This window comes from Mus caroli, unplaced genomic scaffold (genome assembly GCF_978045245.1).
Source record: "Mus caroli unplaced genomic scaffold, Mus_caroli_1 scaffold_4, whole genome shotgun sequence".
NCBI classification, from domain to species: Eukaryota; Metazoa; Chordata; class Mammalia; order Rodentia; family Muridae; genus Mus; species Mus caroli.
Genome location: NW_028227259.1, coordinates 703535 through 730950, shown reverse-complemented (window position 1 = coordinate 730950; position 27416 = coordinate 703535). Strand labels below are relative to the sequence as shown.

The window sequence follows — 27416 nt, the reverse complement described above, 5'->3', positions numbered from 1 at the left end:
GCTCGTCGAATTCTCGCTCCCAGGAGACGATCGTCGATGGGGTCGATCCTTCAGCCAATCCTAGCACGCCTGGTCCATCCTGCTCTCTTATTGGACTCAGAGGAGCGCGGCTGGCGGATGTTGTTCTGGCGCGGGGGACTAGGGCCCGCAAGATGGCATCCAGTGACGGGAAACCCGGTGGCGTATTCGATCACCACGTCCAGACGGCTGTGTGTGACTCGCGGGCCAAATACCGGGAGGGCCGACGCCCTCGCGCGGTCAAGGTAGAGTGACTCGGGTTCTTATCTCTCCTCGGCAGGAACACTAAATTCCTGTGAGCACTAGCTCCCCAGGGCCTGCCTCCATAAAGGCATGGCAGGGATGCTGTGAGGTCCATCTCTAAGTGGAGGGGGCACGAAGACCCGGGCCCCGGTACCAAAGGTTATCACTACCCTCGGTTAACTGCTTACCAACCCCCCAACCCACTATTTTTAACTTTGTATCCTATGTGTTTACAGTAGCGCTTCTCACAGGGCAAACCTGTGTTCAGTGGCTGTTTACATTAACCTCTCTGGAGTCAGCTTTTGGAAAAGACGTCTGTTAAGTGGTTTAGTCAGATACCCTTATGTGGAGTGTGGTAGTCTTTAGGCAGAAAGAGTGACAGTTTAGTGTGTATGTTTTGCAGACCAGATTGTTTCTTGGTGGGAGGACCGATTTGCCATAGGCTTGCTTGAAGAGTACATTTAACGAGGTCTCCTTTGACTTTAGGTATATACAATCAATTTGGAGTCTCAGTACTTACTAATACAAGGAGTTCCTGCAGTGGGAGCCATGAAGGAATTAGTTGAGCGTTTTGCTCTGTATGGTGCGATTGAACAGTATAACGCTCTAGATGAATACCCAGCGGAAGACTTTACAGAAGTTTATCTCATTAAATTTGTGAAATTACAGAGTGCAAGGTATGTATGTACAAGTTAAGCAGAACTCCTGTCAAAATCCTATTCCTGTTGCTGTCATTTTGGCCCCGACTGTTTCCCAGATGTACCCAAAGCACAGAAGCACTTCTTGCTCTCAGTCTTCCTGATTGGGGGGAGGGGGGAGGGAGGAGGGGACAGGATTTATTTGGATAGCCTTAGCTGTGCTAGAATTAGTTCTGTAGACCAGGCTGGCCTTGAACTCAAAGATCCCTTTGCCTTTGCCTCTGACTCAGTGCTGGGATTAAAGAGTGCTTGGTTTAAAGGTATGCACCACTCCACCTCGCCTTCCAGTTTGTTTTTCACCAGGCCTCACATCTGCGACTCAATCACTCTAACAGTGAGTGACATCCCAGCTCTTCCTTCAAGCTTTTAAAAGGCTGACTTTACACCAATACTCTTTCCCATCCTCTCATACCTGTGCTTGGCAAATTTTGAACCTGTAGTGTGGTAGATTAGGAATTACGTTTGAAGTAAATTTTCAGTCCTGTGGATTCATGACTGTGGAGAATTTTAGTCCTGCCAAGCAAATTTTTGTTCTTTTCCTAAAATCCAGATGGCAAAAAGGTCTACTTCTTGAGGTTCACTGAGGAAGGATGAAATGAAATTTATGTAAAGGGATTAGACTGGTACCTCCTATTAAGAGTAAATAGTAGAGCCGGGAAGTGGTGGTACATGCCTTTAATCCTAACACCAGGGAGGCAGAAGCAGGTGGACCTCTTGAGGTGGAGCCAGCCTTGTCTACAGAGTGAGTTCCAGGAGAGCCAGGGCTACACAGAGAAAACCCTGTTTCCAAAAAACAAGCAAACAAACAAAAAGTAACTATTAGTAATGACAGTTCTTATTCATATGGTTCTATGTTAATCAACTTTGTATTCCAATAAGGAATGCTTTATTTTATGTTAACCCCTTTTGCGGGGGTGCATGTGTGTGCATATTCATGTGTGTGTGTGTGTGTGTGTGTTTGTGTGTGTGAACACTAGCCTGAAACTGGCTATGTAGACCAGCTGACCTAGAACTCAAAACTTCCTCCTGACTCTGCCTACCCATCTCCATCAGATTTAAAGGCTTGTGTTCACTACAGTGTACTCTATCCTATTTTTTGAGATTGGGCCCCTCCCTCACTGAGCTCATTGACTAGATTGGTGAGCTGTCAGGCTCAGTGATCCTTCATCTCTACCCTGTCAGCACTAGAATTACAGGCACAGTGTGGTGCCTGGCTTTCACGTGCATGCCAGGGGTCTGAGCCAAGGCACTCCAGCAAGTGCTTTTCCACCCGAGCAGCCTTCCTAGCTCATGTTAGCCATTTTTTCGTTTTAATCACTAACCTTATCTAAACCATATCTTTTTCTGGCTTTTGCTATTCATAAACTTTTTTTTTTTTTGTGGAAAAAGACTTCAAATCCCCTGGAGCTGAAGTTACAGGTGGTTGTGAGCCACCCAAGATGGACGCTGGGATCTGACTCTGCTCTTCTCAAAGATCACAAGTGCTCTTTTCGCCCACCAGATCCTCTCTCCAGCCCCTATATCTCTTTTGTGTGCTGCTAACAGTCCACCACAAGTCACTTGATTTCAAAAGGCCATGTGTCTTTTCTCATCAGCTGGCCAACTCTTCATAGTGTAGAAAGCATGTTCTCTAGAGCCCCGTATCTCCACAGACTCTGATACAGTTGGCTGTGGAGTCAAGACATCTGAATTGAATCCTAGTTTTACAGATGAATGTATGCATATGATCCAGAATTTCCTGGTTTCATCCTGAGATGGTTATGAGACACCAATTTAAGTGACACCCTGTGGCTTTGCCTGGGGTAATAGCTCAATAAACAGTAGTGATTATCTGTAGATACAGAAGTACTTAATTGCTTATTACAGTGCTCGATTCAGCATAAGTGTCCAGCATTTCTTTTTTAAACATTATTTATTTCTCTTATCTTTATGTGTATGTGGTGTGGTTATGTGAACTTTTATGCCCTTTGCATTCAGGCCCCTGCAGACCAGACGAGAGCATTCTCCCCTGAGACTGGAGTTACAGACAGTTGTGAAGTCGCCAGGCTGGGAACAACCTGGACCCTCTGGGAGAGCAGCAGTGCTCTTAATCCCTTAGCTCTAGCTCTCCCGCCCCAGAAGAAACACACTCTTTATCTTCGCACTGATGAGTTGTTTTGTACTCGGTATTTTCATTTATTCATATATTTGTATGTAGGAGGGCGTGCCATGGCTGTGTATGTAGGAGGGCGCGCCATGGCTTGTGTACAAGAGATGGTTCTTTCCCACCATGTCAGTTCCAGACACTGAACTCAGGTCACCAGGCTTGGTGACAAGCCCAAGTTACACATTTTACTCAAGTTCTGTAACTCAGGCTAACCAGTAGGATCCCGACTTAGTTAAAAAAAAAAAAAAGTCTAGGTAAGTGTGTCTAGCTTAGCTGAAAACATATTCCATTACTGGGAGAGGGAAAGGGAAGAATACTTTCTTGGTGCTGGAGAGATGTCTCAGTGCTTAAGATAGCTTGCTGCTCTTCCAGAGGGATTGGAGTTCATGTCTAGCACCCTTATCAGGTGGCTCACAGCAGCCTATAACTCTAGCTCCACTAGATCTAATGGCCTCTTCAGGTCTCTGTGGGCACCTGGCCCCTAGTCCCATATGTATAAACACACTTACATAAAAATAAATAAACAGATAAATCTTTTTCTTAAAGAGTACTTTCTGGGTCAGTGGAGTCATTCAAAAAACCAAGCATCTTTCCCAGGATTCCCAACACATACGTACATACACACCCTTTGCTTCTTAAAACAAACTATGCAACATCTGTTAATCTTTTATCTTAGGTAAATCTATATGGCTTTTCAAATGCCATGGCTGGAGAGATGTCTCAGCGATAAGAGCATATACTACTTCTCCACAGGACCTGAGTCATCCCATCAACCAGGCCAAGTGTCTAAGTCTAGCTCCAGGCTAGAGCCTCCAAACATACTATACATAACTAAAAATAATTTAAAAAAAATAAATTTTTCTGGATGCAGTGGTGTATGCTTTTAATCCTAGCACTTGGGAGCCAGAGGCAGGCCTCTGAATTTGAGGCCCCCCTGATCTACAGAGTAAGTTTCAGAAGAGCCAGATCTATTTAGTGAGGCCCTGTCTTGGGGTTGGGGTGGGTGCTGGAGCCATGCATCTGGGGGCTGGAGAGATGACTCAGAAGCTAAGAGCACTTATTGCTATTCCTGAGGACTCAGATTTGGAGTGTGGTTCCCAGCACCCAGGTCAGGGGACTCGACTGTCTGAAACTCCAGTCCCAGGGAATCTATCACCTCTGGCTTCCTCAGGCAACTGTACTCGTGTACACACACCCACATACAGACATACACACAGAAATAAAAATAGTAAAAATAATTGTGTGTTTAAGCAGTATAACTTAGGCATTTCTTAGAGTTCTCTTGATGTTTGCATCTCTTCCTTTTTAGGGTGGCTAAGAGAAAGATGGACGAACAGAGTTTCTTTGGAGGGTTACTTCATGTGTGCTACGCTCCAGAGTTTGAGACACTTGAAGAAACTAGAAAGAAATTACAAGAAAGAAAGGCTTATATTACAAGAGTTACTAAAAGCCAAGGTATGGAAAGTCTCTGTTAACACCTCCTGTGTATCAGGCACTGCTAGGTATGTGTGTCACTGTGGAATTCTGCTCAGTCACCGTCTTTGGTCTGTGCACCACTGTAGAGTCTCGGCTGGGAAGGGAGAGGTGTTGATTCATGGAGATTGCCTCTAGGATGTGAGAGATAGTTGAATGGTAAATGGTATTCAGAAGTGGGGTTAAAAGGATGGCAAGGTAAGCCAGGCTACATGTCAATCACTTAGACAGATGAATCGGCACCATACATCTAAGGAGCTGTAAGTCCTCAGAGTAACCAAGGTACCAAGGTTTTAGTGAGAGAGATTAGGAAAGTAGACAGGCAACAAATCGAGGAACTTGTGGCCCAGGCTAAGGGGCCCAGGGTTTAACATTAAGGCAGCAAGAAGCAATTATGGTTTACAGACTGGTTCTACATGGTGCTCATCATGGGAAACTTCCAATTGTTATAGTTCGGTGGCCCACATGCCCAGCTGAGTTTCTCTTGACACAAGTATGAAGCAAACATGGTTTATCCATATAGTAGGATCCCCTGGAACTGTAACAGCTTTCTATGCAATGGCGTGGAGACTCTAAGATTACAGTTAGTGGAAAATATGAAAATCTAAGTTTGGTTATCTTTCAAGTGGCTCCAGAGGAAGAGTGAGGCTTTCTAGACTGCTGAGGGGGTGAAGCCTGATGCAGCCTATGGGATCTTTCAGAACCTTGAAGTCCTCCCAGTGCAGTCCCTGCTCTAGAAGTACCGTTTGGGGAGTAGAGGGCCTTAGCATATTAAGGTTTGTTTTTAGCATTTCAAGATTCTGAATGATCAAAATGATTAATGAACGATTTCTTTCCCTTTCCCTCAACTTTTAAAACTTGACTTTTAAGATTGTTACATGTCGAAGAAGAAACCAGTTCCAGAGCAGAAAGGAACAAAAGATTCTAGACAAGGTTTCTATCCACCTATGCCTGGATTTGGTACAGCTGCTTTAAACACATCTCCTGAGAGTCCTCCAGAGAACTCGAGTCCTTGTCTTCCTTATTCTTGTGAATTCCCTTTAAGCTATTTTGCCTCCAAGAGCACATGTTCACGTGGGGAACATGTGGACAGAGTATCAGACTCCTGTAAAAGTGCTAGGAACCATGGTGAACTGTCAAAGCATCGTGACCACAGTGCCTTTTCACCAAAGCTGCGGATGAACACTTACAAAAACTCCGTCCCTTGCTCTAGTGTGCAAGAGGCCATTGCTACCTCACAGGCAGTTGGCAGGTTCATGCCTAGGACCACACAGCTGCAGGAGAGGAAACGGCGGCGAGACTGTGATCGAGAACTGGGAACTTTGCTTGAAACACACACAAGCAGTAACGAGGTTTTGATTGGACCTAAGTTACCAGGTATCCCCACAGTAGATCTGCAGGATGATTCCTTGAATACAACAGCAACCTTAATTCGGAGGAAACTTAAAGAGGTGAGGTCTTTTTTTTTTTTTTTTTTTTTGGTTTTTCGATGGCGCACGCCTTTTTTTTTTTTTTTTAAATTGGGATAATTTGAGAGAACAACACTTGATAGGAAATTATTTGGAGGAACTAAAAATTTGTAATTATATGGTTTTGTTATATTTTCTTACCTTTATTTTCTAAAATAACAAATTTGATCAATATCTGGTTTGACAGTCTTTTTTAAAGATATATTTATTTATTTTATATTTATGTGAGTAAACTGTCACTCCCTTCAGACACACCAGAAAGGGCATTGGATCCCATTACAGATGGTTATGAGCCACCATGTGGTTGGTGGGATTTGAACTCAGGACCTCTGGAAGAGCAGTCAGTGTTCTTAACCGCTGAGCCATCTCTCCAGCCCCCTTTGACAGTCATTCTTGGTTCAACAGTGAACAAACACATTTTATGTCAGTATAGGTAAAAAAAATGCTAAATGTTCCAGTCAGTCAGATTATAACAGTTGATTCCAGATATTGTCTCTCCTCCCTTCCCTATTTAAAGCTAGCTCCCTAGGTAGTAATAGCATAAGTCAAAATTGACAGATATAATTATTGCTCTTAAAGTCAGTCACTGCAGATTACATCAGAGTCCATAAAAGGAATGGTTTTGATTAACTAAGTAATCACTTAATTAATTTTGTTGGGAACAGTACTCAGGGACATGTGTGTTAGGCAAATACTCCATCACTGCCACATCCCAGCCCACAAAGATTTCTAAAGCCTGAGTCTGTGGTTGCCTGCACTCTACTTCTTATGTGGGAACCTCAAAGCTCTGAACTAGTTGTAGATGGGATTGTTTTTCCCCCATCATTTACATTAGTTTTCATTTCCTAAACACACAAGAAAGGTAACAGTTGGAGTAGCTTGTGAAAGCTTCCTTTTTGTGGAGTGGAGGTGGACCTTGAAATCATACATGGAGGGCCAGGAGCATTTTCTTTTTCATTTCACGGAGCCCCGCTCTCGCGGGCACTCCTGCTCTGCAGTGTGACTAGAGAAGCTAAGGTGGCTCCTTTTTTTTTTTTTCCCTTTAAGAGTTTTGTTTTTGCCTCATCGAAATTGTAAAAGTGTATGAATGTGGTTTTTATGTTTAAGTCTACCAAGTCTTTCAGTATATGCCAGCACCTTACTTACTGACTCATGGCTGTCTCAGTCAGGGCCAACTGCACTTAAAATGTAAAGTCTACATCTCAAAAAAATAACAAGACAGCAGAAAAAATACCTCATTTAATTTACCACAACTTCTAGTATTTTCCCATTTCAAATCAAGAGATAGTCTTATACTGCTTTTGACTTACTATTAAGTTATTTTGGTAATGGAATAATAACAATGTATTCAGGATCCATTGCAGCGGAGATCTCTGTAAAGCCAACCTGGTCTACCTAGTAAGGCTGGTCAGGCCAGGCCAGGCTAGGCCAAAGTTATACTGTGAGATCCTGTTCAAAAATAGGACCGATCTACTAGTAAAACCTGGGTACTTTATCTGTATCCTGTTGGTTTTCTTCATTGTAGCTGTTTCTGGAGCGAGGTGAAATCCCAATGCGGTTTTAATCTGCATTTGTTTAGTTGAGGTGAGGTAATTAGCATCCTAATATGTTCTTTTGCATCTCCCTGATGGTAATAATGTTGAACATTTCCAAACATGTATTGGCTATATGTATTTCTTCCTTTGAGGTCCGTTCAACTCATTAGCCTATTGATTGGATGACATGTTTGTTTGTTTCTTTGTGTCTAACTTTGAGCAGTTCTCTGTAGCTGGTCAACATTAACTCCTTTGTGTAGTTGGACACAGACTTCCCCATCCTGCCGGCTCTTTTCACTTCACGTTTCTGTTGAGGAGCTCGTCTGCTCCATGTGATCCCATTAGTCAGTTTGGGCACTGTCATCTGTTCCATTCGAATCCATTGCAGAAAATCTTTGCCTATGTCTTGAAGTGCTTTCTCTTCCTGTTTTCCTCTGATAGTCTCAGAGATTGTTACATACAGTCCTCAATACATTGTGAAGCCTGTGTGTGTGTGTATGTATGTGTTTTCCCATATGTTTTTGATACCCTTGTCAAAATGTGGCTGTAGCTGTATAAGATTATTTCTGGATCCTCTATTCCTTGTTTTGGTTCGGTTTGGTTTTTTCACAGGTTTTCTCTGTATAGCCCAGGCTGTCCTGGAACTCACTCTGTAGACCAGGCTGGCCTCGAACTCAGAAATCCACCTGCCTCTGCCTCTGCCTCTGCCTCCCAAGTGCTGGGATTAAAGGTGTGCGCCACCACCACCCAGCTGGATCCTCTATTCTGTTCCCCAAGTCTGCATTCTTCTTTTTACCCAGTACCTAGGCTGCTTTTGTGTCTTAGTTAGGGTTTCTAAAGTCTGCATGGCAAGTGTTCACCAGCTGAGCCATCCTCCCAAACTATTTGGTTTTATTGTTGTTTTTGTGAATGAGATTTTCTTTTCTGATTCTTTTTTTGGTAAGTTTATTGCTTTATAGAAAAGCTATTGTTTTGTTGGTTTGTTTGTTGAGCTTATATATTTTGATGAAAGTGTTTATCATAGTTAAAGAGTTTTCTGGTCAGATGTTTAGAGTCTTTTAAGTATGGAGTTGTGTAGTCTGTGAATAGAGATCATATGACTTCTCCCTTTTTGTCTGTGTTATTTTTCTTGTCTCGTTGCTCTGGCTTACATTCACAATACCATATTGAATAAGAGTGGAAAGAGTGGACACTTTTGTCTCTATTCCTGATATTAGAGGAGATACTGTGTCTCCTCTGATTGTCTACTGAGATATAATTTCTGTTCCTGAGGCTGTGTCCTGTATTTATTGACTTACCTATGTGGGACCTTCCTGGAAATCTTGGAATGAAACTGACTTAGTCATGGTTCTAGGATCTTAATGTGTTCCATTCAACTTACAATGTGTATGGAGAATTTTTATTTTCATGTTGCTCAGCGGGGTTGGGCTATGGTTTTCATGTCTGTTGTATGCTGTATGACTTGTTATCAGGGTGATGCTGGCTCCACAGAATGAGTCAGGTAGTGTCCCTTCCTTCCTCTGCTGCTCTTTAACCTAGTTTGAGGTGCGCTGGTATTATTAGCCTTTCTTTAAGCACTAGTGGGATTCAGCAGTGAATCCATTGGACTTGACTATTCCTGGGACTTTTATTGATGCTTTAATCATGGGCATATTTAAATTGTATCTTCTGGAGTTAATTTTAATAGGTGGTATTGTTACCTTCATTGCTCAGCCTTTTCAAGTTAAGCAAGCTTTATTTTCTGTCAGACAGGGCTGTCTTCCTAATTTGGGAATTGAAAGAATAGCATTGAACATAGAAGGAAGCAGGATTTACATAGTTTACGGTCTGCAAGGCTAGATTACATAGGAACTTGGCAGAACCTCTAGTCAGGGTGGAGATAGGTGTATAGAGTATGGAACATGCCAAATTCCAGAAACTGGGCCAAGACATGGTCAAACCCAAGTTTACAGAAAACAGGCATGAATTTATTTTAACCTTGTAACAAGATGGCTTCTAATCTTAAAATGGGTTAGGCTGGCCCATCAATATGCCTAGGAATCTATCCATTTCTTTTAGATTTTCCAGACTTTTGAAATATGTTTTCAAAGAATTCCCAAATGATTCTCTTAATTCTACAAGAATCCGTTTTAACCTTCCTGGTTTTTTTTTGTTTTGTTTTGTTTTTTGTTTTTTTGTTTTTCAAGACAGGGTTTCTCTGTATAGCCCTGGCTGTCCTGGAACTCACTTTGTAGACCAGGCTGGTCTCGAACTCAGAAATCCTCTGCCTCACAAGTGCTGGGATTAAAGGCGTGTGCCACCACGCCGGGCTCAAATTTTTTTTTTTTTTTTTGTCCTTCTTGGTTTTTTGTTTGGTTAGTTGATTGGTTAGTTGTTATTTGTTCTTTCTTCCCCTTTCTTCCTTCCCTCCCTCCCTTAGTTTGTTAATCTTATATTTAAAAGGAACCAAGTCCTTATTTGGTTGGTTCTATGTGTTCTTTTAATCTAAATTCCATTCATTTCTGTCCCAAATTTTACTAACTGTTGCCTTCAACTGCTGAGTGATTCTTTTTTCTTTTTAAACCAGGTGATTTCATCTGTGCCAAAGCCTCCAGAGGACAATATAAAAGACGTGTGTACAAGTCACCCAGGAAAACAAAGAAGAAGAATATAGCTTTCCAGTGAGGAGTTAGTCTTGCCTTTTCTTTTTTCTTTTGAATCAGAGTCTGACTGGATAGCTCTGGCTACTCTGGGACTCTCTATGTAGACCAGGCTGGCCTGAGTGCTGGTACTAATGGGTGTGTGCCACTACCCCCAGCTAAATTGGTGTGTTCTGGAGAGATTCTTTTTTATGTTTGGCCCATTTTAATTCTTTCAGGCATCTTACTACTGCTGTTTTAAAGTTTTTTTCTTTTAAACCAGTTGCAAATGTTTCCATCTTTTTTGGATCTACACACAATGTGGCAGAGACTGTTCTTTTCATACTGTATTAGTCCTTATATTAAAATACGTAAATTGATTGAAACAAATGTAGAAATATGTAATGCAAATAAGGCAACCAGGGTCTCATTTTAATTCAGGTATTGAGCAATCTGTGTTCAGAGACTGGCAGGGGGGGTGTTTTTGAACACCAGGGCTTCAAAGTGAAAGCAGAACTGTAGAGAAAAAATGCCAACAAATGTTACAGCAACATTGATATTAGAAACACATTTTTTAAAAAGCAGCATACATAATGTAACTTCTAAGGCTAATTTAAATTGACTATAGTGATGCAAAAAACTTAATTTTGGAAATTCTAGATTTCTACACTGTCAGCATATCTGTACTTTTTCTTCTGTCAGCCGGCCACAGTGTAATTTTTCAGGCTATTTATATTTCTTTTCTTGGAAAAATAAACTGAGAAGGCACATGCTACACTGTGTGCTATCTGCGTGTCATGTCTCATCCTTGGGAGCCTCCTTCCGTGGGTTATATCTGCGTGTCATGTCTCATCCTTGGGAGCCTCCTTCCGTGGGTTATATCTGCGTGTCATGTCTCATCCTTGGGAGCCTCCTTCCGTGGGTTATATCTGGCCGTGTGGGGTAAGGTTTGCTTCAGTGGCCATGGTGTACCCATCAGCTGGGACCTGCCAACAAGGGGTGTGCATGCTTCCGTGTGCATGAGAGCTGAGTACACAGACCACTGTGCGGAAATCTCAGGGAAAGACACATTAACTAACACATAGAGCTGGGCAGGACAAATGTCATGCCAGTCAGGCCGCTCAGATATCAAGTGCTAAGTGTGTCTCTCTGGACCTCAGGACCCTGATCTGTTCTGTGAGTGTGAGGAGAGTGATGACTCACCTTCACCAACATAACATCCACAAAAGTGGTCACGAGAGGAAAGAAGCAAGCATGTACCATATCAGGAGGGAAGGGGAAAGAGGAGGCAGGAGGCAGGCATCTTGAGGAGTCCCCAGCAGTGAAGGTACATGGACCACACTGCAGTGTAACTGTGGGACCTGGCACCTGCCAATTAGGCTAAGCTGGCTAGCCTAGAAGCCCCAGGATCCTCCCGCCTCTCTGCCCCCTCAGTGCCGGGACTACAAGCACACTCCACCATGTCCAGCTTTTTACCTGAGTGTTGTGAATTGAGATCGGGTTCTCTGCTTACTGGGAAGCCCTTTAGTAATGGAGCTCTCTCTCCCATCAGCCATTAATCTCCTCAGATTAAAAGCTGTTTACACATTAGTTGGTTATGTTGGTTATTAGTTGGTTATTAGTTGGTCATGGTTCTAGCACCTTACATACTTGCACAACGTATTCGTTATTCAGTGTTCCATCTTGTGAGATAGGATGCTCGGGTTTTGGTTTGGTTAAGTGTGTCTCCATACTTACAGAGACAGGAATTATGTATAGCCAAAGAGGCAGATCAAAGTCTTTTAGCTATAATAACTGAAAGAGTCAGCAACGTCATTTTTAGTGCTAAACTGGAATGAGGCTAATGACTATCACTGTCCTTAACTTGGCAATGGGCTGAAGCTACAAAGGTGAGAAGCTATTGTGTATTATTTTCTTCTAATCCTTTAAATTCTTTCCTTAATTGGGCCAGTGAGACGACTCAGTGTGTAAAGGCATTTGCTTTGAAACTTGAGTTCAACTGTCTGGGATCCAGGTGGTGGGAAGAGAGAACTGATCCGTACGAATTGTCTTCTGACCTCCACACAAACATTGGGGCATGCCCTAGCATACTACTGCTATGATGAGACACCACGTACAAAACAAGCTGGGGGCGGGGGGGGGGGGATGGGCTTTATGCTTGCTTCCACATCCTTAAGCCACCACTGAAGGAAGGCAGGGCAGGATCCTGGAGGTAGGAGCTGATGCAGAAGCCATGGAAGGGTGCTGCTACTAGCTTGCTGTTCATGACTTGCCCAGACTGCATTCTTACAGAACCTAGGACCATTACCCCAAAGGCGGCAGCACCACCTACAATGGTCTTGGCTCTCTTCCATCAATCACTGAGAAATGCCCTTTAGTAATGGAGCTCTCTCTCCCATCAGCCATTAATCTCCTCAGATTAAAAGAGCTGGGCCTTATGGAGACATTTTCTCAGCTGAGGTTCCCTGCTTTCAGATGACTCTAGCTTGTGTCATGTTGACATAAAACTAGCTAGGACATGGCATGTATAACACACACACACACACACACACGTTTTACACACACACACACCACATACACACACACACACATATGTTATCCTCATCTACGTGAAGCTCTTCCTATTTGTAAGTCCACCTTTGCATCTGGTAAACATGGTCCAAACGCCTCCAACAAAAGTCCGTCTTCTTTCACTGCTCTTTCAAAGTCTGCAAAAGAGATCTTGCCATCATTGTCATAATCCTAGAGAGAAAGATGATTTAGTGATGATAAAGCCTTCTTTTAATTTTACCATGGAAAACTTGCTATCTAGACTGCTAAGAAAAACTATCGGTTCATTCTCCTGGAGACATTATTTACACAAACCTATGGGGATTTCTGAATAGAAGTCACTGATTTATTCTAACTAGAGGCCACCTTAGCTATACACAGTGTAGCCCTGTCAATTACACACACTGGAATTGGGGAATAATGCAAAATACTGGGGGAACTATATTAACATTCTGCCCCCTTTGCAATTAAATAAGTAATATGTCTCAAGAATTTTATTGAGCATAATTTTATTCCTCAAAAGGTCTTTGGGAGCTCATCAAGCAGGAAGGATAGCTGTTAAGGCTAGACTAGAGTCACGGAATGGAGACTGCAGGCTCCTGCTTGAGCACTAGAGGGCTGAGATCTAGGCAAGTATGGGAACAAGCACTGTTCTATCCCACCTGCATTACAGGAGGAAGCAGGGGTGTTAAGTCCGTAAACTGTTCTGGACAAGGCTTTAAAAATTAAGTATGCTGTGTAGAGTGCAGGGAACGGGGAATCTATGTGAATTCCAAATGCCTTAGACTGCTGCTTCAGATTGAAAAAGATGACCTAGATTTTTCATTTTTGTGCATAAGTTCAGAATCTAATTTAGAGGAAAGTATGAGTGGCCATCAGAATAAGGGGCAGCCCACTACCATTTAAGTTCCAGAAAGGACTCTGGGAACACCTTGTTGCGAAGAAGGCATCTGTACTCAGCCTGAGCAGCAGCCATTATTTCTAAAAGAAATACTCTCACATAGAGAACAGAGAGACAGGCACACAATGTGGCCCTGGCTGGTCTTGAACTTGCAATCCTCAGACATCTAAGTGTTGGAGCTGCAGGCATGCACCACCGTGCCTAGCTGTTTCTTCTCTGAGCCCCTGAGTAATGTCAGTGAGTTTCTCAGGCCTGCCCTGGATTCACTGAACCTCACTCAAAGCAGTTTAGGGTCCTTATAAGAGTGGACACCACCATTCCTATAATAAGGAGTCACTACTGTAAGGCTTTATTGCTAGATGAATTCTGCACCATAATTTCTGTGCTCATCTGCAAAGTGGAGATAATAGTTGTGTGGATAAAATGCATGAACACCACAGAAGGCCCTGAAGGCCAACTGTAAGCACTCTCTACGGGTCACATGTTTGGTACTGTTATTTGCGGAGATGAGTACTTGATAGAAAGAAAGAGTGAGGTCATGAAGACAGAAAGCACTCAGTTATCCATCTATTGAATCAAGCCCTTCCAAATTAATAAGCTTTGACTGATAGCGATACATTTTAAAATAATTAAGCTGACATTTATTTTACATAATGATTATTTTGTCAGGGATTATTTAGCTTGTGGGTTGAGCACCCACTTTCAGTGAAGCACTGTTGTGGGTAGAGCAGAAAAGCAAGTGAGAACTGCCCAAAGGGAAGTTGCTCATGGTAAAGAAGTGGCCATTGCTCGCTCTGTAGCCTTAATGCAGCAGCTACCTCCGTGAACGCAGTGCGGTACCCAAGCTTACCATCTTCTTCAGGCTTATTTCTACCAAATCCTTTATTCCTTCTTCATTCTCTTCTTCAGGAGAGTGCTGGAAGAGACTACTCTTCAACATGTCAAAAATGTTTTCTTGGGAAATATAAGCATCTCCGTTTAAATAATAAACTTCAAAACAGACTTTATAAGGCATAGGAATCAAAAATTGAACAAAGTATCATTAGTTATTTCAGCATAAGATAATAAAGGATAAATATACAATTACTGATCTGATCCATTATATGGCAGGAGTTTTATAACAAAGAGCTTCTTGTTAAATTTCTTTCCACAGGAAAAAAAAATACCCTGTGGTGGTTTGAATGTGCTTGGCCCAGGGAGTGAGTGGCACTATTAGGAGGTGTGGCTTTGTTGGAGGTGCGTCACTGTTGGGGTGGGTTTGAGACCCTCCTCCTAGCTGCCTGGAAGCCAGTTTTCTGTTTGCCTTTAGAACAAGTTATAGAACTCTCAGCTCCTCCAGCACCATGGCTGCCTGGATGATGATAATGAACTGAACCTCAGAACACCAAAGCCAGCCTCAATTAAATGTTGCTCTTTATAAGAGTTGCCTTGGTCATGGTGTCTCTTTATGGAAACCCTTGACACGTGAAAGAAAAGCTCACAGTTCCTGGATTTGGGGTTTGAAAATGCTATCAAGCTATTATAAAGGAGGTGGGTTTTTATTGACCTACTTTTGTTTGTATGCGTACATATATGTGTTTATGTGTGTAGTGTGTTTGTATTTTCTGCATATGGACTATAAAAATGAACCACATACTTTTCTGTATCCTTGGAAAATGGTTTACTCACACACACACACACACACACACACTTGGACAGTGGATGAGGTAAGCTCCTTGGGGTCTGCCCTTCTGCCCTATGTTCAGACCTCACTCTGGAGAGTAACTTTTCTGTCTTCCACCGCAGAGGACCTTACTCACACCCTGGGAAGGTGGCAGTGAAGTAGCTTTCCTAGAGTTTATTAATAGTCAAGTTAAATGTTTTGGCAAACACTAGGAATATAAACTTGAGTGTCAACGAGTTGGGTATCTCTGTTAAATTCCTCCAGTTCACAGCATAACATACACGTTGAAGAACAAGCCTCCTGTAGAAAGCAGTGCTCCCCTAGATGAACTCCTAAAATGTGTAAGAAGGTTTTTAGGAAGCAAGATTGGATTTATCCATGTAACTCCACTCAGCCACACGACTTTGTCCCCTAGCAATCAGTGTTCCCACAAAGACTGATGACCTTGACACAGATGTCCGATCCTACTCCATGAGACCTGTGTGAGAACCCTTGCGAGGTTGGAGGAGATGGAGTGGAGTGGGGGATGGGTTAGAGTGGTTGCTATAAAATGTGTGAGGCCCTGGATTCAATTCCCAGCACAGCAATCCCAAACCCTGGGGCGTGGGAACTATCCGTATTACTACCTCATGAAAAATTGTTAAATATCAGAAGTTTGACTATTCAAAACGCTGTTATAGGAAGGTTAAGGTACCTTTAGCTTACAAATATCTTTATTAGAAAAATCATGTGAGTGTTTCCCATGTTTGCACAGGTATCTCCAGAACCCAGAAGAGGATATTTAAACTTCTGGAGCTACAGGCAGTTGTAAGTAACCCAGTGTGGGTGCTGGGAACCAAACTGGGGTCCTCTGGGAAAGCTGCAAGCACCCTATTCTCTCTCTTCTCCAGGCATCTTCTTTTCCAGTGTCCCCAATCAAAATTCAAGTGAAAGAACCGAAAGAGATGCAAATTTGCTCAACTACAAAGAACTCTGCAGTCTTTTCTTAAGCAAATGGATAATCTAGGCAGTTGGTTGTTCCCCTGAAAACTGGTTTCTAAAATGGTTTTTAATTCTGTTTCCATGATTTTACACAGGTTATTTCGACAGCTGGAGTAAAGCATAGGAAATGGACATTACCCTGCTGTAGGTGGGGAGAGTGGCACGAGGTTTGGGGAGAGAAGGGAGCAGGCACAAGAGTTGGGGCGGACCAGAGCTACAGCAGCAGTAAAGCACACGGAATGGGTATTTCCTTGGCTGCAGGCAGCAGAGGGAGAGCAGGAGGACCAGAGCTACTGCTGTGGAGAAGTGTGGATCAGGGCAAGCTTCTCGGTGCTGTGCTCCTCCTATTTAGAACTCTCTGGTGGGGCTTGAATTGTCTTCTGCCTTTCTCGCCTCCCTCTCCTCCTCGGTCATAAGGACCAGGATATTTATGTGTAGGCTGTTAGGGTATGTTGAGCATAGTCCTCGCTCTCCTGTAGTGTAGTGCACATTTTCTTCAGTGAAAAGAAAACAAATGACCCCAGAGGAACACAGGCGTGATCCCACATCAAGGCCTGCTTCCTGCTGAGCCCAGAGGCTGTCCCTTAGCCTGGTCAGCTGATCAGAGTACACCCTGATCTTAGGGCTGCTCTTAACTGGGGCAGTAGCCAAACACCCACTCTAATGACAGTTGGGCATTCTAGGCTCAGTAAAGGAAATGGGTCCCCCAATTCATTGTTTGTGGGTTTTTTTCTTACTCTTTAAAAAAGAAAAAAAAATTATGTGAGTACACTGTGGCTGTTTTCAGACAGACCAGAAGAGGGCATCAGATCCCATTACGGATGGCTGTGAGCCACCATGTGATTGCTGGGAATCGAATCAGGACCTCGGGAAGAGCAGTCAGTGTTCCTAACCACTGAGCCATCTCTCCAGCACCCAACCATCTCCTGAAGCAGGGGCTGAAAGTCCCTTTAAATGACCATTTATCTGTATGTGACCAAATATCCTCATGACTATGGGTAAATCCTTTGGAGTGTTTCCAGCAGCTCAGAAGATGAGAATGCCATCAGATAGCATAAAAGGCCTGGAACAGGTCCCTGCCATGCTGTGACCACACACCTGATATTGTCACCAACTGATTTTAAAAGTGTTGTTTTGTTATTATAGAAACTTCACAAAATTGTTGCCACATCAGGATGTGGAATTTGGGTAAACCTGAATCTATGTTCCCAGGCTATGGTTACTCCTAGTTATCTCAAACTCTCTCTTGTCTTTTTTTTTTTTTTCAGTGATGGCTGTCACTGCCTTAGCACACTGAACACAGCATTGCTAGGCATAGCACCCAACAGTAACCCCTTCTTACATCTCATCTTCTCTTCAAAAGTCCCTCGGAGAAACACTGCCAAGCCTCTAATCCACTCTTCTAAATTTACAAAGCCATCACCATCTTTGTCAAATACAAAGAACACTGAAGAAGAAAAAGAATCTCTAAGTGTATTGCAGCTGTGATTGTTTATAATTCCCTTCCCCCCCCCCCCCGGTTAGATGGAATTTTTCTTACAAATTGAGGGGTGGGGGAGGAAGTTGGTGTTGTCTTTTGAAAGAATTTGAATTATTGGAAATGTGTTTCTTCCTTATATGTTTACATAGAAGAGTCATTCCATACAGTGAGCAATAAGTCTTCATTGGTGATTTTTTTTTTTCCTTTTTTGGTTTTCTGAGACAGGGTTTCTCTGTATAGCCCTGGCTGTCCTAGAACTCACTTTGTAGACCAGGCTGGCCTCGAACTCAGAAATCCTCCTGCCTCTGCCTCCAGGGTGATGGGATTAAAGGTATGCACTACCACGCCCGGCCATTGGTGATGTTTTATATAGTTGCTATGGTCAAGAAAATCCTTGGAGCTAATTAATGAGATAATTTTAATTTTTAAAAATAAAAAGTGAAAAAAAGTGATGGAAAAAATCTGTTGTATAACTTTCACAATATTTCAAAGTAAATTACTAGTGTGTGCGAGTATGAGTGTGTGTGAGTGTGTGTGTGTGTGAGTGTGTGTGTGTGTGTACAAACATGTCAGGCAGAGGTCAAAGGACAACCTTGGAGCTGGTTCTCTCACACTTTACCTGCTGAGCCACCTTCCCAGACCAGTTTTTTAAAGTTACCTATGAAACATCCTATAGAAAACTTCAAGTGTAATTTGTCTTTGGAGATGAGGGATGTATTGATATGTCGATTATGGCAATAATTTTCAGGGGCCTGCATGTGTCAAATTTTATCAAAATGTACATTTTAATGATCTACCACAGAACTTAACTGGGTACACCAATCCTTTCCCGTTTTAGATATCTGACTTTTAATATTTCTAGTATAAGGAGTCACCATTTTTTAGTATTAACACACTTCTATGAAGAAAAAAAAGCTAATTAATGATTTACATTGGTGGTGTGTGCTTTCATGATTCATATTTATGGTGTGTACTTTTATGGTTATAAGTCCTCAGTTGTTTACCCTTAAAAAACACTAGGGCTGGAGAGATGGCTCAATGGTTAAGAGCACTGACTGCTCTTCCGAAGGTCCTCAGTTCGAATCCCAGCAACCACATGGTAGCTCACAGCCATTCATACTGAGATCTGATGCCCTCTTTTGGAGTGTCTGAAGACAGCTACAGTGTACGTACATATAATAAATAAATAAATCTTAAAAAAAACCAATAGATTCTTTAGTCCAGTGGTAATTATTTTTCAAAACTCCAATGCTATGAGCTACACAGCCCAGCCGTGAGTGGGTTTTATTAGAACTGTCCTCACAGTCATCCTGGCTCTGTTTGCAACACTCTCCTACCACAGTTATTCCTCTCCAGTGTGGCATTCAAAGTCCAGTCTCGTCAAGAGGACATGCAGACCAATTCACTTTTGGGTTTGTACATTTAGGTTTGGTGTGACCTTCTTACCTCTATTCATCAACATATCGTTAGTCATTCCGAATATGTTCTGCAGGACTCCTCGAAATGTGTTGCAGTCCAGCCCAGTATTATCCATCTTTCCAACAGGGCATCCCACCAAGCTATAGAAAAGTCGTATGAGACATTCAACTTCAAATTTCTTGACTGTAAAATGAGAAGAATAAGAGGTAGATTTAACCAGTGAGTTATTCAGCTATTAAGGTATAAGGCCAGATGGCCAGACATGATGTGTGATTGTTACTGAGTAGTTTGCAGTGTTGTTTTTACTAGATCTGCAGCCTTCAAACTGGAAATTTAGAATACTCACACATGGTTCAAAACAGACTTAGAAAGTGATGTTTAGGGCTGGGGAGATGGCTCAGTAGTTTAGAGCACTGAGGTCCTGAGATCAATTCCCAGCAAGCACACGGTGGCTCATAACCATCTGTAATGGGATCTGATGCCCTCTTCTGGTGTGTCTGAAGACAGCTACAGTGTAATCATATACATAACTAAATAACTTTTTAAAAAAAAAATTAAAAAAAGAAAGTGATGTTTAGACAGAGGTGACTGTGGTACTGCCAGTTCAGAAACCAGGCATTCAGCCTGGGGTTGGGGGACACTAGACTTTAAACATCTGGACTCTGTTTCCATTTATTTATTAAGATTTATTTATTTTGGTTTTATGTATACATAGATGGGTGCCTTCCTGGTAATGTGTATCTGTATCACGTATGCAGTGCCAATAGAGGCCAGAGAGGGCATGGGATCCTTGGGAACTATTTGCAGATGGTTGGGAGTCACCACGTGAACTGAGCATGGGTCCTCTGCAAGTGCTCTTAAAACACAGAGACACTTCTTTAGCCCATTTCCATTCTTACCCTAAACCTGTAAAACTTGACTCTTTAGTGCCTTCTTTTAGGAGCAGCTGAGTAGTATCCTGAGTGATCTCAGGTTCTTCAGTCTCTGATGTGTAATTCTGCGATTGTCTTAGTTAGGTTTCATTCTTCTGAAGAGACACCATGACCAAGACAACTGTTATAAAGGCAAACAGTTCACTGGGGCTGGCTTACAGTTTCAGAAGCTCAGTCCCTCATCATGGTGGAAAGCACGGCAGCTTGGAGGCAGACTTGGTGCTGAAGGCAGCTAGGAGGAGGCTGTCTTCTACACCGGATGGAACTTGTGCATAAGACCTCAAAGCCCACCCCTCAGTGACACACTTCCTCCAACAAGGCCACACCCACTAATACTGCCATTCTCCATGGGCCAAGCAAATTCAAACCACCACAGTGACTCAACAGCTACTTGAGAGAAGTAAAATATGGAGAGCTGCTTGCCATTTGTTTTTAAATCTTTTCTTCCTGTTTGTGGAGGAATGTCCTCCACAAAAAAAAAATAATAATAATAATAATAATAATTTAGAAAGAATTATTTTAGAAAGAACTATTTTCATACTACCTTTGGGATGATTTTAGGTTATCCACATGAAAGCAGTGAATGTATGGCGAATATTCAATTTATGTGTGGGGTTCTATGTGGTTTGAAAAACACTGTTCCTAGGATAGTTACTGATAATCTAGAGAATAAGTACAAAGGTGCCCAATAACATTTATTTTGTAGACCAAATAAAATCTTGTTTCTTAATATAATTTCAACTATGCCAGTGCAGTCCTGAAACAGGATATAATGGCTAATTTTTGTTCAGTGTCTTAAAGGACACCCATGAGCCAGTGAGTAGATACACGCAGGACTCCTTGCCCTCAATGCTGTTGCAGACTTGTCAAGAGATACATAAGGAGCTGTGGTATGGCTCAGTGGGAGAACACTTGCATAGCATGTTTGCTTTCCAGATCCTAGAACAAGTGTGAAAAGTTAAATCAAGTACAGTAAATCTAAAACCAGAGAGATATTCAAGTGCGGAGGTGCTGAGTGATTAATATCCAAAGTGGAGGTGCCATGGGGCTGAGTTTGTCAAAGGGCCAGGCACTTACCTACAAGTCAACTTGAAGGCTTGTCGCTTCTGGGTTCTGAGGCCGCAGATGGGCCCATGCTGAGGCATGCTGTCAGATCTTACAGACAATGCAGAGCTTACCAAACAATTCTGGCTGATAACCAGACTTAGATTTAAGGACAACTACTTTCACAATACATTCTTGAAATGATTTTTGAATGGAAGACCAGCAATTTGTATTCTGCTACAAGATCATAAAAACCTGTGCAACACACACACACTTTTTTTTTTTTTTTTGAGACAAGATCTCACCATGTAGTCCAGAGTGGCCTGCAATTCTCAATCTACTGCCTCAGTCTCCCAGGTACAAGTGTAACAGGCATGGGTTGTTGCCTCCAGCTATGTGACTTTGATTTTCACTAGAGAAATGAGGTCTAAGAAGCCTTCCTTTAGGGGGCTGGTGAGATGGCTCAGTGAGTAAGAGCACCCGACTGCTCTTACGAAGGTCCAGAGTTCAAATCCCAGCAACCACATGGTGGCTCACAACCATCTGTAACGAGATATGGCGCCCTCTTCTGGAGTGTCTGAAGACAGCTACAGTGTACTTACATATAATAAATAAATAAATCTTTAAAAAAAAAAAAAAAAAGAAGCCTTCCTTTAAAACCAGTGAGATTTGCCTGGTGTGGCCATGCATGATTTTCATCCCAGCAACTCAGGAGATAGAGGCAGGTGCATCTCTCTGAATCGATGGCCAGGCTGGTCTACAGAGTGAGTTTCAGGCCAGTCATGGCTACACATTAACACCCTAGGCTCAGAAAAATAAAGGAATATAGTGAGATTTTTATGACTGTTTCCACCAGTGCAGTGAAATGAGGCCCTTTGATGGGAGGGCGACTTCAGTTGTCAACTGTCACACTGCTATTTCCTCTAACCTGAGCCATTCTCTCTTGGAGGGGCGGTCATTCAAACCAAGGAAGTAAATGAACCTGACAAGGTTCGGGAAGTAGAAGTCTGGAGGAAGCTCCTGAAACCTGTGCTTTTAAACCCTTCCCCAAGGTTATGTAAGTGCTAACAGGTACTTGGGAAGGGACTGTCCCACTGCCTGCAAGTTGTGCTCCATCAGGGATGCCAATGTTTGTTTCCGTTCTTTGACAGTTGCATGTATGTAACACACTTTAATTTTTCTCACCTGCCGTTACTCTCACCCAGCCTCTCAATGAAATGTTTTCCCACTTTCATGTCCTCTGTGTGTCTGCCCCATGGAGTTTAATTAGAGTTGCTTGCATGCCCATGCCTGGGAGGCTGTTTACTTCCAGAGGTGCATGGGTAAGTTACCGGTGGCTATACCACTGAACAAAGTGATACCCCTCCCCTAGCCTTTATCAGTAGTCCCTCAGGGGGTGTGGCTCATGAGCCTTTCCCTTTTCTATGATGAAATCTTGATAGGCCTCACTCTTGTCTTGTGTAGGTAACCACAGCTACATTGAGTTCACTGGTGCAACAGCTATGTCGTGTCAGGAAAAGCACCATTTGTAGGGCAACTTCCCCCATCCTCTGACTCTTTATTCTGTCTCCTCTCTCCTGCTTCTTGAGCCTAGAATGGGGTGATGTAGCTGGCCTATTTGGGGCTGAGCAATCAATTGTGATTATTTCAGAACTTTGACCAGGTGGAAATCCCTACATAACTGCTGCTTATTGCAATTGCTTTTTGATGAAGGTCAAGAGCAGCACTAATTCTATGCAAACGTTCAGTATTTAGAAAGTAGTCTGACCATGCCCACTTGGCCTATGATCTCCCTGCCACCAGCTCTTGATCAAGTGCACAGTACCAGAAATGTGTCCCAGCCTCTGGAGCAGGCCATGACTGCAATGAGAAAACGGTTACCTGCAAAGCACCCGTGCCGTTACCGCACCAGTGGACAGATCCTACCAGGTCAGCTGTTATTGAAACTCTTAGTATTCAGATAGTAAGAGTGGTCGCAGTTCCCACCCCCTCAAGTTTGCAATAGAACCTTCTAGCCAGCAGGAAGCAAGCATCCAGCTATTCCAGCCGGATTTCTCTAAGTCTTGTGACCAAAGTGTGGCGTATCTTCAGCAACAGGTCTTACCATCAAGTTCAGTTGGAAGCCAAGAGCAATGGCAGTAACTTGTTACTGTTTTGGGGCTTCTATAATCAACATATCATAGGCAAGTATCCCATACCTGGCACTGGGATCTTTGTTAAATAACAAGGCTTCTGGGAGGAGCACTAGGGAATGCAGGGTTCTGTCACTATCCATAATAGGGTGGGTGTTTTGGTGAGACAGTCACCTTTGAGCCATCTGTTACTGTAAGATTCCTCACCTGCACTTCTAAATAAACTCAGTTTCACCCAGGCAGACTTGGTTCTTTGGTATGTTGTAGATAGCTTAGACAAACTGCATAGGTGTCTCCCCATGAAAAATTACTCATCAACTTGGCGGGATCTAGAACCACCTAGGAGATAAATGAATTTCTGGACTGAGTTAACTGAGGTGGGAAGACCCACCCTAAATGTGGGCAGTGCCATTCCAAAAGACAAGCTAGGAACCAGCATTCATATTTCACAACTGTAGGTGCAATGTGACCAGGTGCTGCACATGCCTGTAGCCATGTCTCCTTAAACTGTGAGCCAAGATAAACCCATGCATACATCGCTCTTGTTGGGCATTTGTCAAAAGAGCACTCCATGACTTTACAGGTTTCTTTCGATGTGGGCATGAACAGGTTGGAATTATTTTTTTTATTATTTTTCTTTGGGGGGGGGGGCTCGAGCTTATGATCCTATCTTAGTCTCCAACTGCTACACCTAGCTGGATTTTAATGAATACTTGATCAGCTTGAACATTTTTTGAACGTTTCAGATTATGTAGGAGGCACAAGGACAGTGTAGAGTTCTCTTCCTATACCCTGTTCATGCAGTTGAAGCTTATGTAACTGTGGCACTTGCTCAAAACTGATCACTACATACCTAACGATAGGCTGTAATTGTATCTTACCAATTTCCCACTAATGGCCTTTTAGTGTCAAGATCCAGTTCAGAATAGCACAGCTAGTGCCCAATGTCCTCTAGTCTGTGACCATTTTCAGTTTTTCCTTGGCCTTTCATTGTTTAGCAGTTTGGGTCTGATTTTGTAAAGTGTCTCATGTGTCCTGGGTAGTAATGCTTATATTAGTCAACATAAAGCCACATATATGGTATGGTTTGCATGGGTCCCCCCACCCCCCATTGTGACAGTTTTAGGAAGAGGGAGCCTTTTCTGAAGTGACCGTGTCTGGTACTCCTATAAAACAAGATGCCAGTAACCTGCCAACTAGAAAGCAGGTCATTCAGTCTCCTTTGATTTGGACTTGGCAGCTTCTAGAACCACGAACAGTTTATTTCCAAGCTCACCTTTTACTAACCACTGCCCAGTGAGTTCTAGTTCTCTTCACTTGAGAAAGCAGTGGCTGGATTGTTGCTATGGCAATGCAGCTTCTACTAGGAAATATGTATGCAAACTATGCACACACTGGCATGTTATTTTGTCTCACAAATGCCTACAGATGGACCTGCCTTTAAGACTTGATTCAAATTTATTAAAAACTCATGAACACCAAGAACCAAAGATTTGGATCCAGGACAAATATTAAATTTTTCCCTCCTTTTGCCAGGAGTGGATCAGAGATGCAGTCCATAGTTTCTCTGGCTTTTGGCAAGGTATTCAATCCTCACCCTGGAAATCTGTTCCCCCACCGTGAAAGAAACCCCAGATAAAACTCTGCCTCTGCTTAGTTCCCTGTCGCCCAAGCAGAGGCAGCCACCCTCCTGGGTTTTTCCCTCCCAATAAATCCCATGTGAGGCTTGCTGTGCAGTGTGACTTTGTGGTCATCACTGGTTCCCAACTGCCAGGATACCTCCTACCCAAGCTTTTACATTTTCACTGGGGGAACGTCTCCCTGCTGGAGCAGAGCTGTAACACTTCTGTAGGAGAGGCCCTTCACTTCAAAGCCGCAACACTTAGTCACTATATCTTAATATTGGAGTGAAAGTTTGATTAGTCTGTCCTCTAAGGACTTCCCTTTATCTAGGTAGCAGAATGTCTCTACAGAGACTTCTGGTTATACTGACAGTGTATAGATAGATCCTTCTATTAGATTTGAATTTTTACTGCTTATATCTTGAAGCTCAGGTTTGCCTTGAACTCCATATAATCGAGGATGACTTTCAACTTCTGATCCTTCTGCATCTCCCCTCTTAAGTGCTAGAAATGCTGGTGTGAAGCACCACTCCCACTTTGTGACTGAACTCAGGTTTATCAGGCTGTGTAGCAGGTCCTTATGTACTAAGCCATCTCTTCAGCCTTTTACCACCATTCCCCACCCCTTTTTTGAGACAGGGTCTCACTATGTAGCTCTGGCTGTCCTGGAACTCACTACGTAGACCAGGCTGGTCGTGTACTCAGAGATCCACCTGCTTTTGCCTCCTGAGTGCTGGGATTCAAGGCATGGCCACCATGTGTAGCTGTATATATTCTCTCTCTCTCTCTCTCTCTCTTTTTTCTGAGACAGGGTTTCTCTGGAACTTACTCTGTAGGCCAGGCTGACATCAAACTCAGAAATTCACCAGCCTCTGCCTCCCAAGTGCTGGGATTAAAGGTGTCACCAAAACCACTAGAAACCGACTCTTTGTGTATGGTTCCAGAGCGCTCACTGATGTCCAATAAATCCTGACTAATCCATCAACCAACCTCTCACTGAATCAAGGTGCTGAGGCAGTGTCAGGAAACTGCTGAGTACTTACAGCTCTTGACAGTTTTCCTGATGGATTCCACCATTTTTTTCAGAGCCCTCTGCTCCATCGGATTGGCTTCAGCTCACTGCTTTCCCAAATAGTCCACCTCCAAGCTTGTGTCCCAAGCTGGTACTAACTCTACAACTCCAAAACAGAATGTGGCCATGGCAACTTCCCAGCCATGTTCTCAGAATGTTCTCAGTCTGGAAGATGAACAGGTGGACCCTGCCATTCAGTACATACTGGATAAAGTCTGGATACTCTTAGGGCACTAAAACAGCTATGAGCAAACAAAGGAATCCAAGTGACCAAAACAGCTAGCACTGGTGTCGAGCTAACATTTCTACAGATGTTCATCACTTTCTGGCAGCTATCGCAGTGCCACTGTTTAAAAGATGTGTCATGTTTGTAAAATTCGTACAAAAATCACCCAAGAAAAAGGGCAGGTTTGGTGGAAGAGAGAAGGTATGTTATTAACTTACATATTTTCATAACCATGGAACTAACATAAGGACAACACCCCATACATATCCACCTTATGTCTATCAGGAGACTGTTAGGGTCACCAAACACCATGAGAGGTGTGTCTCAAATCCACAGACTCTGAAAAAGACAAACATTCCACCAATCATCTACTTTCCATCTTCTCTAGTCTAATATGCCCTTGCACATTCAAGAAAAGCGACAAATGATCCAATAGGCTTTTCTGGCATTTGGATAAACATCAATTTTGAAAAGAAATTGTGGGGCTGGAGAGATGGCTCAGCAGTTAAGAACACTTACTACTCTTCTAAAAGTCCTGAGTTCAATTTGCAGCAACCACATGGTGGCTCACAACCTTCTGTAATGGGATCTGATGCCCTCTTCTGGTATGTTTAAAAACAGCTACAGTGTACTCATAAATATAATTAATAGATTTTAAAAAAAGAAAAGAAACTGTGGGGAGGAGTGATATAAGATATCCTTCAAACTTTTTATACCATACATTAGGTGTCTTTAAGCAGGAAAATTTAAGAAGCTTACTAAGAAACAAGTTGTTCTTATTACTAAAAGCCTGAGTGAGGGTAGCCGGGCAATGGTGGTACATGCATTTAACACCAGCACTAAAGAGGCAGAGGCAGGCAGATCTCTGTGAGTTCAAGACCAGCCTGGTCTATAGAGCAAGTTCCAGAACAGCCAAAGCTAAAGAGAGAAATCCTGTCTCAAAAAAACAAAAACAAAACAAAAGGGTGCAGTTACTTTGTGGCCTGTGACCCAAAGGGAGATAAGAGCACAGCTATTTTAAGTAAAATAGCTATTTATTCAGCCTCTTTTCATGCCAAAATGTTCTGTGCATATTCCACTATAATTAGCATAGCTTCTGAGACTGGCTAAACTGTCCATTGTTATATTTCACAACCAGATTATATAAAGTGTAAAATGAAAGTGAGTTATCAAGTCCTTTGACCCTTCCAAATC

The 27416-nt window shown here is 42.8% G+C and overlaps 2 protein-coding genes across 5 annotated transcripts; one reads left to right on the top strand and one right to left on the bottom strand.

The window, feature by feature from the left end:
* The first annotated feature begins 37 nt into the window (after nt 1–37).
* On the top strand, nt 38–10985 carry Rbm48 (RNA binding motif protein 48). Its single transcript, XM_021161857.3, has 5 exons — nt 38–263; nt 748–938; nt 4415–4560; nt 5449–6029; nt 10149–10985. The coding sequence occupies exons 1-5, from the start codon at nt 153–155 to the stop codon at nt 10233–10235; spliced, it is 1116 nt and encodes a 371-aa protein (XP_021017516.1). The 5' UTR covers nt 38–152; the 3' UTR covers nt 10236–10985.
* On the bottom strand, nt 10601–27416 carry LOC110293952 (calaxin-like). Of its 4 annotated transcripts, XM_085836400.1 has the most exons (7): nt 25968–26027; nt 22356–23641; nt 19222–19377; nt 17638–17742; nt 14502–14653; nt 12838–12942; nt 10601–10716 (listed from the first exon to the last, which is right to left on the bottom strand). In XM_085836400.1, the coding sequence occupies exons 3-7, from the start codon at nt 19307–19309 to the stop codon at nt 10660–10662; spliced, it is 507 nt and encodes a 168-aa protein (XP_085692526.1). In that variant the 5' UTR covers nt 19310–19377; nt 22356–23641; nt 25968–26027; the 3' UTR covers nt 10601–10659. The 4 variants fall into 4 exon arrangements, with proteins under 4 accessions (XP_085692526.1, XP_021017517.1, XP_085692525.1 ...); XM_021161858.3 differs by lacking the exon at nt 22356–23641 and having other exon boundaries at nt 25968–27416; XM_085836399.1 differs by lacking the exon at nt 25968–26027 and having other exon boundaries at nt 22356–25951.